The sequence below is a fragment of the Hipposideros armiger genome, unplaced genomic scaffold (assembly GCF_001890085.2).
Source record: "Hipposideros armiger isolate ML-2016 unplaced genomic scaffold, ASM189008v1 scaffold_93, whole genome shotgun sequence".
Taxonomy (NCBI): Eukaryota; Metazoa; Chordata; class Mammalia; order Chiroptera; family Hipposideridae; genus Hipposideros; species Hipposideros armiger.
This window is the reverse complement of record NW_017731443.1, coordinates 2,416,387-2,430,430: the sequence shown is the minus strand read 5'-3', so window position 1 is coordinate 2,430,430 and position 14,044 is coordinate 2,416,387. Positions and strand designations below refer to the sequence as shown.

Below are 14,044 nucleotides of genomic sequence, written 5' to 3'. Positions count from 1 at the left end.
GATGAGATCCTATATGGGGCGGAGCTGCCTGGATGAGAGTCCCTTTGTTCAGGGACCTCCCATCTACATGATCCTTGGCAGTACTGCAAAGCTGAGGGCTTATCCTGAGAGGGGAGCCCAGGAAGACACAGCGCCGCAAGACGCCTTATGGGGCCACTGGCCTCCCCAGCACTGCTGCCTGGTACCCCCATGAGGGAGCCACCACGACACTGGTGGCCTGCCCTTCCATGGTGCATCCGCAGCACCTGGTGCCACAGAAAGATATGCTGGAGGGAAGGAGAGAGGAGGGAAATGAGGCAGTAGGGCGCAGTGCCCCCTGCCCCTGACCCAAAGGGACCAATGGAATAAATCAAACCAGCTTTAATACCAATATAGTTCTCTCTCTTAAATATGTTCCCAGGACAGGGCAAAGGGGCAGGCTCTCGGCAGGAAGAGTGGAGAGGAAATGTGGAACAAAGTGGAACGGATCACCCAGGGCCTGCCCCCACCCTGCCAAGGGGCACCAGGGCCTGGGCTGCCCGAGGGGAGGGGCAGGTGACAGCAGCTTCCTCTGGTCCAGTTATTGCAGGGCTGTGGGGTGGCCTCCCCTCCCCTCCACAGACCCAGAACTTCTCAGGATTATTTCCGCCCTTCAGCCCAGCAGAGCCGGGGGCCTGGGCTTCTCTGATCTGGGAGGGGACCCTCTACCTAAAATGGACTGCAGCTAAGGCATGGAGGTGGGGTGCAGGAATGTCACTGGCCAGGCCAGGCCCGCTCAGTAACTGCTCTGATGGCCCGTGAGAATGTAGAGGTTGCTGTGAGCCCCTGGGTTGTCGGTGGGAATGCTCTCGAGAATGATGTCTCTGGAGGGGAGAGAGAACCGGAGGTGAGCAGGGCAGGAAGACACCTGGGCACGTCCATCTGGCCTCAGGGGCATCTGAACGGGAGGCTGGAGCCCCATGTCCTTCTTACCTGTGGGCTCCAAGCACTCGGAAGACCCTTGTCTCATCTGTGATCTCCTGGGTCACCTGGGAAGAAAAGGGATACTGAGGCCACCCCAGCGGGTGGTCCCTAAAAGGTGGGGACAACTGGGTGGAGGGCAGCCAGGTTCCTGAGTCCCATTCACCTCGTTGGTATCCAGGCTGCGGCCTTGCATTCCATGGCTCCAGAAGGCCAGCACGCTGTCCTGCAGACACACTAGGAGGGGCCAGACTGCTGTCAGCCCTGTGCCTGCCCTGGGGACACTGGCTTCCCCAGCCATGCCCTGGGCCCAGGTCTGAGCCACAGAGGTCCTCACGGACCACAGGTGACCAGGATGGCTCTTAAGAGGGGCCAGGGGGCCTGATTCTTTGTCCCACTGCCAGTCCTAGGCCCACATCATATGCTCCAGGCGGGGGATATTCCTGTCCCCCCATCGCTGTCTGGCTTACTCACCCACAGTCTCAATGGGGAAGTCAAAGGTCAGTACAGGTGCCAGTGTAGCCGTGGGTTCGCCCAGCAGGTTGACAATCCTCACACAGCCTGCACAGGGAGTGGGCTGGTGGGCGGGGAAGGGTGGCTCCCTTCTGGGGAGGTGACACACATGCTTCCCTCACCCCCCACCCTCCACTGCCCGAAGCCCTAACCCTGGGGGCACTCACGGTCAAAGCAGACTAGGACTGTGTCCCTGTCCACCTGGATCACCTGCTGGGCCGAGCCTGGGAGCCCCTCTGCAGGCAGAGAAGGGAGACATGACTGCACTGAGCCACCAGCCCTACTGTTGCCCCAAGAGGACATGGTGGACGAACAGGCTACAGACAACCCTTGGCCATAAGGGCATTTCATTCTCACAACAGCCCGATATGGGGTCAGGAGGCTTAATCTCACTTCACAGCTGGGGAACTGAGGCTCAGAGAGGCGAAGGGACCCTTCCACAGAGCGGGGTGAGTCCCAGGGAGCTGGGAGAGGGCAGGGGCTCTGAAGTCAGGAGAACGAGGCTTCGGGACTCAGTTGCTGTGTGACCTCGAATCTCCGAGCCTCGGTTTCTTCATAACACAGGCATGAGGATGACAACCTTGCAGGGCCAACGTGAGGATTAAGAATTAAATCCTGGGCCGGCCAAGTGGCGCGTTGGTTAAGAGTTGGCTTGGGATGCAGCAGCAGGGCCTCAGTTCGGATCCCACATGAGGGCCAGTGACACTGCGCCCTCTACAGCTAAGATGGTGAACAACAACTCGACCTGGAGCTGGGCTGCCGTGGGTCGCTGGCGATGGCATAGGCTGCAGCCCCTGCTGCAGTGGGCTGCTGTGAGCTACCATGAGTGGTCGGCAGCCAGCGTGAGTGGCTGGCAGCCGGCATGAGTGGCCAGCAGCCGGTGTGAGCTGCCGTGAGCCACCGTGAGCAGCCATCCAAATGGCCGGCAAGCGACTGCCTCACCCAGGAAGAGCACAATAATAATACCAACATGTGCCAGTGAAGCAACGTCCTCCACAACTAGACTGAAGAACAAAAGGACAGCAACTTGTCTGTTCCCCTTCCCCGATCCCCCAATGCTGTTCCACTCCCCCAATTCCCCAATAAAATCTTAAAAAAAAAAAAAAGAATGAAATCCTGCGCATTAGACCCCTGGTTCGGGGCCTGGGACACAGCTAGGCCTTAGTCCAGTGCACCTTCCCTCTTCCTTTACTCACTGCCACTCACTCTACTGCCCTGAGCTGTCCCAACACCCAGTGTCCTGCTTCCTTGCTCAGAATGGAGGCCTCTGGAGCCTGCCTTGCCGGGTTTGGCTCTGTTCCTACAGCCCCTTTAGTGTTGGTCAGCTTTTTCTTAGCTGCTGAGCCCTTTAGTCTACTGAAATCTTTTACAGGAGCCTAGCTGAAGGGAGGCTGGGAGCTTGGGGCCCCCAAGGTCTCTGTAGAGCTGTAAGCATGTACACACACACACACACACACACACACACACACACACACACACACACACACGGCAGCCCAGCCTTCCTGCTTACCAGGTGGTATGAGGACGTCAGGTGTCAAGCCGGCCTCCAGGGGCAGGACATGGAACAGCACACGGCAGCCAGGCCCCTCGGGGCCCTCAGCCCCCACGCACACCTGTGGTAGCTCCTTCCCATCCAACACCAGTGGCTCCAGCATCCCTGCTGGGCTGGGCAAGGGGCTGGAGAAGTTCTGGGGGCAGCAGGGGTGCTTAGGTCTCCATTTTCCCACCCAGGCCCCTGCCCCCCACCTGAGGGTCCCCTTGGCCTCACCCACCAGCCCCACACCTTCAGCAGCAGGAACTTCTGCAGCGGCTCATACCACTGCAGCAGGAGCAGGCTGGCAGGCAGGGCGGCCAGCAGGAATGTGCTGCCTGTGTAGGGGTTCCGCACTGCAAGAGAGGCAAGCAGTGGGCACCGGCCTGAGCTGGTGCCCCATCCACTCCCCGGTCCTGTCCAGCCCCGCTCTTACCCACACGACACTGCAGGCAGCCTTTGGTGTCAGGAATCTTGGCGGACAGGGCAAAGCGCCTGTAGGGGTGATAACCAGGGCACATGTCATGGGTGCTATCCATGAGCAAGGCCCCCACAGAGCCCTAAGAGGTGGGTACTATCATCTTCCCCACTTTACAGGCAAAAGACTGAGGCTCAGAGAGGCAAAGCGACCTGCCACGGAACACAGCTGTGAAGGGCACAGGATCTAAAGCCGGTGTCTCAGCTCCAGCACCCCCCTTCACAGCCTGTCCAGCCCAGTCCAGGGGTTTGGATCACAGAACTACTTCTAACTGTGTAACTTTGGGCAAGTCACTTAACCTTTCCACACCCCAGTTTCCTCATCTGTAGAGTGGGATAACAGTGGCACACCCCCCCCATAGTTGCAGTGAGGATTAAATGAGTTAATACAGGGAAGGGCTACAGCACAGCCTGGCACATTGCGTGTACGCACAAAGGGCTAGCTTTTAACATCCTCTGTTATTACTTTCACACCTATTTCCAGTCACTAAAAATCCTTTTTAGGCAAAAGCTGGGTATAAATGAGAAATGAACGATGAGATGAGAGCACGGAGGGACTGGGAGCTGAGGCAGGCCCGGGTGCTCCCAGCCCAGCTGCGCCCCATGTGACCTGTGTCATGGATGGGCAAACAGGCCCGGAGATTAAGACGTAGGAAACGGCAATGGCCTGTCCCCAGCTGCTTCAGCTGAGACCACGGCCATGTGCAGCCAGTGGCTGGCTCGCCTTGGTGCCTGGGGAGAAGTGGGGTCCTTGTCTTGGTTACTGGCTGTCCCCCAACCCCCCAAGGGACCTCCTGAGCCTACTTCTTCTGGGGACTAGGGCTACATGTCAGCAGCCCTGCCACCTCCTCCCAGCGAGCCAGGCCCTGGCTGTACTCTTGCCAGGATGTGGGCCCCACCGAGGAAGCCAACGCCTGCCGGCCTGTCTATCTCTGCCCCTCTGTCCTCACTCCTCTCCCTCCCCTTGTTCCTCCTACTCTCTTCCCCAACTGGCCTTTCGGATGAGAGAGATTTTTGTATTAGATTTTTTTCTCCAAACAATTCTGCTTCTCTGTTGTTTACATTTGAAGTGGACACTGGGATTCCGTGATTTCCCAAGCACACGCCCAAAGCTGCCTATGACTTGTTAGGGCTCCAATGGGCCTGTTTCCTATAGATCCTGGGCCAAAGCAAAGGCTGGACTGAGCTTAGGAAGCCCTGAGGCTGGGCATCCAGATGCGGACCTCAAGTGAACACACTGCAGGAAGGGCCTGGGCCCCCAACTTTCCAGGTGGTGTGGCCACTGGCCTGGCCTCCCCAGCCTGGCCCACATCTTCCACCACCCACCTTGTCATAATGTCCAAGACCACAGCCCATAGTCTGGCCATCCACCTTGGAACTCAGCCTCGACCCAGCCAATGGCTGATGTAGGTCCCACTTGCGCATCTCAAACTCAATGTAACAACATTGAATTCTGCTCCACCCATAGCTGATGACAGCTCCATCCTTCCTGTTGCCTAGGCCAAAAAGCTTGGAGTCATCCTCAACTCTCTTTTTCTTCCATCCACCAATTGTCAGGAAATCCTGTTGGTTCAACTTTCAAAATAAAACCAGAATCCAACCACTTTTCTCTTCCTTCACTGCTACCCTGGCCCAAGCCACCATCACCTCCCATCTGATTACTGCTACAGCCTCCTGACAGGTCTCCTGCTTCCACCCTCATCCCCCCTAATCTATTCTCAACACAGCAGCTAGAGTGATCCCTCAGTCCATGTAACTCCTCTGCAGTGATACTCAGGCTGCTCTGAGTCAAAGCCAAAGGCCTCACTGTGGCCACAGGGCCCTGTCACATTGTCTCCCTCTCATTTCATCTATCTGGCCACACCAGTCTCCTTACTGGTCCTCAACCAGGCCAGCCCTGCTCCTGCCCCAGGGCCTTTGCACTGATTCCCCCCTCCCTGGGACGCCTTTCCCCCAAGTATCCACGGGGTTTGTTCCATCACCTCTTCCAAGTCTTTGCTCAAATAAGCACCATCTCAGCGAGGTCCTTCCTGACCACCCGGTTTAAAACCACAATCCAGGGCCGGCCGAGTGGCGCATTTGTTAAGAGTTGGCTTGGGACGCCAGCTCTGAGCAGCAGGGCACCGGTTCAGATCCCACATGAGGGCCAGTGACACTGCGCCCTCTACAGCTAAGATTGTGAACAACGGCTCGACCTGGAGCTGGGCTGCTATGAGTCGCCGGCGATGGCGTAGGCTGCAGTGGAACTGCAGTGGGCTCCCGTAAGCTATCATGAGCGGCCTGCAGCCGGCGTGAGCTGCCAAGAGCCACCGTGAGCGGCCATCCAGTGACCAGCGACCGATCTGCCTCACCCGGGAAGAGTGCAATGATAATACCAACATGGGCCAGTGAAGCGATGTCCTCCGCAACTACACTGAAGAACAAAAGGACAGCAACTTGTCTGTTCCCCGTCCCCGATTCCCCAGCGCTGTTCCCCTCCGCCAATTCCCCAATAAAAAAAATCTTACAAAAGCAAACAAACAAAAAATCCCACAATCCATGCCCCACACCTCCTGGCCCGCCCTCTCTACATAGCACTTTCCCCTCTATGCATCATCTCAGAATATACCCCACATTTATGGTGACTGTTTGCCTGTCTCTATCAATAAAAATCTGAAGAATATAAAGCCTTCTTAGTGCACAGATGTATTTCATGCCCCCAGAACACTGCCTGGCACATACTAGGTGCTGAGTAGATAATGAATGAGGGACTAACTTGGACACCTCCCTGGACACCTCATAAATACACAACACAATCTATCCCCCTGGAGATCCCCCATTTGCTTGATTCTCTCCGGTTCTCACCATACCATAGCCTAACCCCCGTCTTCTCAGGTCACTATGCTGGCCTCCTTTCCAGGTGCCCTCAGCCTCCCCCTCCAATCTATCCTTGCCATTGTCATGTCACCATAGCCGGCCAGCAGATGCCTCTTTTTTTTTTAATTAATTTTTTTTAAATTTTATTTTATTGGGGAACAGTGTGTTCCTCCAGGACCCATCCGCTCCAAGTCGAGCAGTCCTTTCATTCTAGCTGTAGAGGGCGCAATTCAGCGGCCCATGTGGGGATGGAACCAGCAAACTTGGTGCTATGAGCCCTGCACTCTAACCAACTGAACTAACCGGCTGCCCCAGATGCCTCTTATTTTCATCTGTCCAGTCAAACTTCTCTCCCTACCCCCAGCTCAAGAAGGGGGCATGTGACTCAGGCCTCACGACCCCTCCCCCTAAGCTCTTCATCCTCTGGCCACAGAGACTGGCTCAGGGGTGGGCATGGACCTAAGCTACACCAATGAGAACGGGCCGCGGGGCTGTTGTGGAAATTACTTGTAAATAGAAATTCTGGTTCCACAGGGTTTTAGCTAGTGGAATGCTGGTCTAGCACTGCAGGCACCCATCGGTTAGCACCCATCGGTTAACTGGGAAGCCCATGTGAGAATGAAGGCGACAAGAGGAAAACAGAGCCAAGAGATGCAGAAACGTTCCCGATGATGCCATTTACGCCTGGGTCCAGCTGAAGCTAACACTACGCCTAGATTTTCAGTTACACGAGCCTTTAAATTCTTTTTTTTTTTTTAAATTAGTTTCAGGTGTATAAATTCCCTTTCATGCTTAAGCCAGTGAGTTGAATCACCTGCAGGAAGAATCCTGATTGACACACAGAGGGGTCCTTCTAAAATGCTCACGGTGCTGCGGCCAGGTGGATAAAGCTCAAATCCTGGGCCTACCATCAAAGGAGGCACTCTGCCACCTGTGCAGCTTGCTCTGCAAACACCTTATAACTCCCCAGGTGACCAACATGCATTCACATTTGCTCTTCCCTCTCCCTCGTCTGCCTGGAGGACTTCTCTACACTTCCAAACTCCAGGAGCAAACCTGCCCTCTCAGAAGCTTCCCGCCCCTCCCAGCCCTCCCTCTGGTGCACCTCAGTATCAGGTGCTGACCTTAAGGACTCACTGATTCCTTGTCTGCAAGCCCAGCATAAGACCGGACGTATGCTAAGTGCTCAGTAAGCATTTAGCCCACATTCGAACAACCACAGCTCCCACAATTTGTGAAGCACTTTCAAATCCACTATCTCCTTCTTGCCTTCCAACAGGCCGCTCGGGGGAGGGGGAGGGGAGGCAGTCAACTGCACTGACAGATGAGGAAACGGGCTCAGAGAGGCAAACTAACATGTCTAAGATCTAAGGCTCCAATAGCGGGCAAGGCCATATTCCAACTCCGGCTCTGCCCCTTTGTCTCCCTGCTACTCTCCTGTCCCCTGCACACCCAGGCTCCCATGGGGTTCCCTGACCTGGGGATGATGCGCTGGGTGAGGCGGTTGGTGGGGATGGAGAGGGGGACCTGCTGCTGTAGTCGCCGCTGCTCAAATAGGCCTGGGAGGTCATGGGCCCAGATGTGCGTGGATTTCCCTGCCAGGGAGAGAGAGAGGGGGGCTCAGAGAGTGTTGGTGGGCAGGGTGCATCCCCTGCCTCTCCCAGCCCCCCGCGTGCCCCCATTTGTACCTGAGAGTGACAGCAGCACATTATTCACACAGTATAGCCAGGTGCAGCGGTGTGAAATCAGCTGGAGGCCACAGAGCGACAAGTGGACAGGGGGTCAGCACCCCAGACACCCCAAGGCGCTCTGCCCTCCACAGCCTGCCGGGCCTCACCTTCTCCAGTGTGTCCTCATGCAGTTCATGCAGGTTGAGGGTGTAGATGCCTTCCTCAGCCCCTACCACCAGGAACTGATCTGCAGGTTTGGGTACGGGGTCAGAGGTCAGCCATGCCCCTTGGCCCAAGCTTGGGATTCCCAGACTCCTGCTTCCTCCCTGCGCATGGCCTACCCCGGGTGACAGGGTGAATCCAAGTGACAGCAGCGTGGATCCGCAGGGGGCAGCCATTGAAGACCTTGGAGAAGCAGGCGCCCATCTGGGGAGGAGGCGAGAAGCTGGTAAAGCAGCACAGGGGCAGTGGGCAGAGGGGTTGCAGGGCAGCAGTGCGGCGGGGGCCGGGGCAAACACTTACGTGCACTTTGGGGGTCGGGGGAAGCCCATGGCAAGATGATCTCTGGGAGGGAAGGGAGAAGTCAGGGCTGGTGTGACGCCCCTGGCCTCTCATATCCCCAGTCCCTCTGTGGCGCCCCCCCTCACCTCAGAATCCTCCTGGTGCTTCATGGTGGCCCAGGAGGTGGGGAGAGGCAGGGGGCTGTCAGGGCCTAGGAGAGGAGGGGGTGGGGTTCCTGCAGGCACAGACTCAACGTGAATTCCAGCCCCAGCCCTCACGCTGGGCCTGCCTCCCGGTCCCCCAAGCCTAGGACTCACCTGAGGGGCTAGATAGAGGGTCCTCAGCTGGAGGCTCAGAAGGGGAGGCTCCCAAGAGTGGGGCCCGCTTGATGGTTCCTATGGCATCGTGTGGAGAGTCCAATTCCTGGCAGGAGGGTAGGGGGGCCCAGCCCAGCTGTTAGCAAATCACCCTGTAACCTGCTTCCACCCTAACAGCGCCCTCTGCAGCACTTGCCCCCACCCCCAGCTTCCCTCCACTCCGAACCTGGAGTTCCACAGCTGGTCGGATGGTTAGGCTCCTATGGTGCACGAATAAGAGGGAAATGAGGTGAGATGTGACTGAGCCCAGGCCTGGCGGCCCCATTCCTCCTGTGAGCCCAGCCTGTCACCTTTCCTCCAGGGCCTCCTGGACGGACTGCAGCAGGCTCCTGAGCAGGAAGGGGATGAGGTTAGGGGTCCGCCTTTTCTGCTGCCCCCAACCCCTCCCCTGCAGCTTCTCTCTCCCTCACTCACCCACTCAGATCCTCCTCTCCCAGCAGCGTCCACTCTTCCCACTGTGGGGAAACCGAATCAGGAAGACGGGGAGAGAGGCAGAGAGAAAGAAAGGCAATATGAGAAGGCGATCAAGAGATTGTGAGAGAGAAGACAGACACACAGACAAATGGAAAACGACATGGTAATAGGCGAGAGATTTGTGCGCGCGCGCGCGCGCGAGAGAGAGAGAGAGAGAGAGAGAGAGAGAGAGAGAGAGAGAGAGAGAGAGAGAGAGAGAATGAGGCAAAGAGGTTGTCAGACAGACTAACAGCAAGAGAGAATGAGATAGAGATGGCGACAGAGCAAGATATAGAGTGACTGAGACTGTGGGAGTGAAGAGATGATGATAATGAGAGACAGTGAGACCAGAAAAATTGTGAGTCAGACAGCCAATGACAGACGCAGATATTGAGGCAGAGAGAAACGCACTGAACAGGGTGAAGTGGGGGCTTGGGCATGTGACAGGCCTACTTTTTAGAAAGGTGTGGTCACCTTGCCACCTTCTAGATGACTATCCAAAGGAACTTGGCCCAGGAAGGAGCCCCTAGCCTTCCATGTCCCTCGGTGGGACAGGCCTGCTTGGGCTTGGACAGCTTTCCAAGGCTTGAGGGCCAGGCTGCCACTGCTTCAAACATCCTTGAGTTGAGATGCTTGACCTCCAGCATAGCACCCTAGCCCACCCCTGCGCACCACCCTTCCCACACAGCCAGCCCCCTCACCGGCTCATTTAGTGGGTCCGTTTCCTTCCTGCGTGGAGCACCAAATTTCACCTGGTGAACTGAGAGGCCGAGCGTACAAGGGTTGGAGGGCTGGCATCCCACACATTCACAAGGAATCCACACACAGCCCCCCCCACCAAAACCATACACTCAGCTCCCCCAAATCTACACACATAGCTCCCTCACCAAACCCACATACATCCCCCACAAAACCACCCTCAGCCCCCGCCACCAAATCCATATACACATACCCCTACCAAAACCAGACACTCAGTTCCCCCACCAAATCCACACACACAGTCCCCCACCAAATCCACACAGCCCCCCTGAACAAATCCACAGCCCCTCCACCAAATCTACATGTACAGCCCCCTCACCAAATCCACACACTCAGCCCCCCACCAAATCCACACACTCAGCCCCCCCAACAAATCCACACACACAGCCACTCCCACCCCCCGCCAACTCACACTGGATCTCTGAGGGGGTCCTCTCAGCCTGGCTGTGCTGACCCCGGGAATGAATGGTGTCTGGAAACATGTCATAAGTCTAAGAAGGAACACAAACAGTGGACACACACCTGGCACTCGCCTCACGCCAGGTATCATTGGACCTGCTTTGCACACATCGACGTGTTTTGTTTTCACAGCCCTCTAAGATCATTATGATATTAAATGGCACCCTCATTTCACAAATGAGAAAACCAGCACAGAGAGGCAAGTAACTGGCCAAAGATCACACAGAAAACAGAAGATGGCTGAGCGCGGTTCATGGTCAGCCTGGACCAAAGGCAGGAACCTATCAAGGGGGAGTGTAGGGAAGCAAGACCGGCTCAGGGAAGATTCCTAATGGGTGGCTCACCTGGAGGGAAGCTCCCTGTGCTGGAAATATTCAACTTAAAGGGACCTTGACCTATTTTACCTTTGCACTCCCTACAACCAGGCCAGGCCAAGACCCGTTTTGCCAGCTCCCCTCACTTACCTCCAGGTCACAGTCTTCTGGGGAGGGGGTGCTCAGGTGGGGGTCATTGGCCTTGTCCAACAGCTGTGTGAGGAGAGCCCGAGGGAGCTGCTGGGTTGTGAATGGGTGCTGGAGGATTGAGGGGGACTCGGGTTGGTCCCTGGCCCCCAGGATCCTGCGTTCAAGCTTCGAACCCCCGCCCCATTCCCTGTCTCCCACCTGAAGGAGCTTCTCTGCTGTTGGCCTCTTCTTAGGGTTCTTGGTCAAGGCGAGCTTGAGGAAGTGGTGGAAATTCTGGGTCCTAGTGGGCATAAGAGCCCCCGCCCCAGACCCAGGTTCAGCCCTCATGCAGGACATCCTGCCACCTGCCTCCTGCCACCGCTCTAGAGGAGCCTGCTAGGCCCGCCCAGGAAGGAGCCAGCTGGAGGCCGAGGGCAAAAGGCCTGAGCAATCCTGCTGTTGCGACATGAGACTCCTCCATCATCGACCATCTGCCCTTCTTCCCTGTGCACACCGTCCAGGGCCCAGAGGTGGGGCCCAGGCCCCTCCCACAGGTGGTCTGTGGAGGCTCAGAGAGGGCAAGGCTCTTGAGGCTGTACCCTGCGAGTTGGCAGAAGGTTCCTCCGCCCCTGTGCAGACTGGCTGAAAAGGGGGCCCCAGCAGGGGATGTGGGTCCTCACCAGTGAGTCTTGTCTCTCAGCTTAGGCGGCTGGAAGCTGCTCTTGGACATGAGCATCAAGGCCCTGTGGAGAACACAAGGTCAGGAGTCGAGGGTCAGCAGGGCCCCTGGGGTCAGGCAAGGGGCAGGTGTTCAGCTGACCTCATGGGGTGCAGGTGGAATAGAGGGGGCTGCAGCTCGCCCAGCTCAATGGCGGTGATGCCCAGGGCCCAGACATCACACAGCTCGTTGTAGCCACCTTTGCGTTCCACAGCAGCCACCTCCGGGGCCATCCTAGAGGCGGGGTCACAGATAGGATGGCCGGGTGCCCTACCTGTGGCTCCCACTCCCTCAGCCCATGATGCAGCCTCACCAGTATGGAGTCCCAATGAAAGACCTCCTCTTAGCCACAGATGCCGTCAGCTCGCCTGACACCCCAAAGTCAGCTGCAGGGAGAAAGAGTGACTCTCACCCTCTCTCTGGTTGCCACTCCCCACCACCTCCAGGGCTCAGGCTCAGGATGCACCTGGCAGGGCTCAGAGAGCAGGCAGACCAACTTCAACCACAACTGCCAAGGCAGGTCCCCCTCCTGGGAGGGGTCAACCACCTTCTATTTCTGACCTGTTGGCTAGGTCGCCTGTTGGATTCTATGCAGACCCCACTTCTAGCAGGGAGGACTGTTCCACTTTTTCAATGGGGAAACAGGCCCAAGTGGTAAAATGACTTGTCCAAGGTCACCCAGAGCTTGCAGACTCTAAGACGCCGGAAGCTCCCACAGAACCCTCACCCTGATTGTGTCCCCAGGGTACTGACCCAGCTTGACATCTCCTTGGAGGGTGAGGAGTAGGTTGGCTCCCTGTGGGAATGGAGGAGAGAGGATCCCATCTGGTGCTCCCAGGAGCCACCTCTTCCCTCCCTGATGCCCGAAGCCAAACCCTACCTTGATGTCTCTGTGGATCTTCCCCTGAGAATGTAAGTGGTGCAGCCCCTGGGGACAAAGAGGAGCCCCCCTGAGGGCAGCTACCCAGCACCATCCCACCTCTCCTGAACCCCCTCTGAGGGCTGGGGCCCCCCACCCAAGCCGCTTCCTCCTCCCCTCTCCCCAAACAGGAAGTGGCTGAGCCAAGAGGGAAATGGGCTGCTTCCGGCAACAGGGCTGGGGCCCCTTCCCCCAGGACCCACAGCCCCTCAGGCCAGCCCTGCCTGAGGCACTCCACCCCACCCCCCAATTCCACATTAGTCAGCTGGGCTCCCTGCCCACAGCTCCTGGGGATTGGGGGTTCTACCTTCAGTGCCTCTCGGCAGACATAGGCAATCTGCCGTTCCTCCAGGGGCCCAGTAGCTGAAATGAAGGGGCAAAGGCTGGTATGGCGATCTGGGGGGATAGGCTGACCCTCCCAGGCCACCCCGGGTTGGGGAAGCAGCAGACACTGCTAGGTGAAAGAGGTTGCCCACATCCCCTCCCTGCAGTCTGGGCTACAGAGCCCAGAGAAGGATAGTATTTCTCTCAAGGTCACAGAGCCAGTGAGTAGAGAGGGGACCAAGTCCAGGGCCCCAGCTCTCCCTCCTGCCCTATGTTGGGGTGGGGGTGGGAAGAATGCTGTGGCCCTCTGGGGCCTGGAGTCCTGGCCCTCACCGTGGTAAATCTCCTGCAGAGACCCTCCTCCACAGAACTCCATGCAGATCCATAAGCGGTCATTCCTGGGGAGGGGGACACAGAGCTGGGGTAGGCACATGGCAAGGCCACATGGGGGCTGCCTGGGGGTGAGCAGGGGAAAAAAGTGGCCTCACCTGAGATAGCTGCCAATGTAGGCCACCACATTGGGATGGTGGCACTCACGCAGGATGGTGATTTCCTGCTGAAGGGAGCTGATGTCGTCCCCTGGGGAGCACAGGGCATCATGGGTGGGGGACGTAGAGGGATCGCCCTAACTCAGTGCCCTCATCTGCAAAGGGGCACAGAGTGCTTCTCTCGGAGCTTGACAGCACCTCCAGGGGCCTGCCTCTCAGGAGGTCTCTGAAATGTCAACTCTGTCCCTCACACCGCGCAGCGAGGCTCTCTGCCCTCCCTCCAGCGCAGAGGCCCTGGCCCCGGGCCCTCACCTGGGTCTAGCTTGACTATCTTGACCGCAGCTAGTTCGGACGTGACCGTGTCGCGGGCCTGCAGGGGCGGAGGGGGAGAAGCGGGATGAGGAGGGGGCGGGGCTGGGGGCTGGATCCCGCGGCAGGGCGCGGAGCTGGCACCCTCCTCGCTGCTTTCCCGTCCGTCCAGGCGCCGGGCGCACCTTGTAGACGTCGCCATAGGTCCCGGCCCCCACGCGTTGCAGCAGCTCGAAGCGGTCCCGCGGATCCTGCAGCGACACGTCCCGCAGCAGCGCCATGGCCCGGCGCCGGGCGGGCCGGCGGGC

General features: G+C 57.8%; 1 protein-coding gene across 4 annotated transcripts; it reads right to left on the bottom strand.

Annotated features, from left to right (window-relative positions):
- Positions 1–342: 342 nt before the first annotated feature.
- MAP4K2 (mitogen-activated protein kinase kinase kinase kinase 2) lies at positions 343–14,038 on the bottom strand. Of its 4 annotated transcripts, none has more exons than XM_019645577.1 (32): positions 13,922–14,038; positions 13,740–13,797; positions 13,428–13,518; positions 13,273–13,337; positions 12,923–12,978; positions 12,577–12,624; positions 12,450–12,492; positions 12,010–12,082; positions 11,799–11,930; positions 11,659–11,721; positions 11,198–11,279; positions 11,000–11,107; positions 10,489–10,567; positions 10,019–10,077; positions 9,279–9,319; positions 9,155–9,193; positions 9,031–9,064; positions 8,805–8,910; positions 8,634–8,722; positions 8,509–8,550; positions 8,328–8,412; positions 8,154–8,233; positions 8,005–8,065; positions 7,794–7,911; positions 3,420–3,478; positions 3,236–3,339; positions 2,963–3,140; positions 1,620–1,688; positions 1,414–1,500; positions 1,106–1,176; positions 952–1,007; positions 343–842 (listed from the first exon to the last, which is right to left on the bottom strand). In XM_019645577.1, exons 1-32 carry the CDS (start codon positions 14,015–14,017, stop codon positions 755–757), a joined length of 2,460 nt encoding a protein of 819 aa, XP_019501122.1. In that variant the 5' UTR covers positions 14,018–14,038; the 3' UTR covers positions 343–754. The 4 variants fall into 4 exon arrangements, with proteins under 4 accessions (XP_019501122.1, XP_019501123.1, XP_019501125.1 ...); XM_019645578.1 differs by having other exon boundaries at positions 8,634–8,698; XM_019645579.1 differs by lacking the exon at positions 1,106–1,176 and having other exon boundaries at positions 751–842.
- Positions 14,039–14,044: the final 6 nt, after the last annotated feature.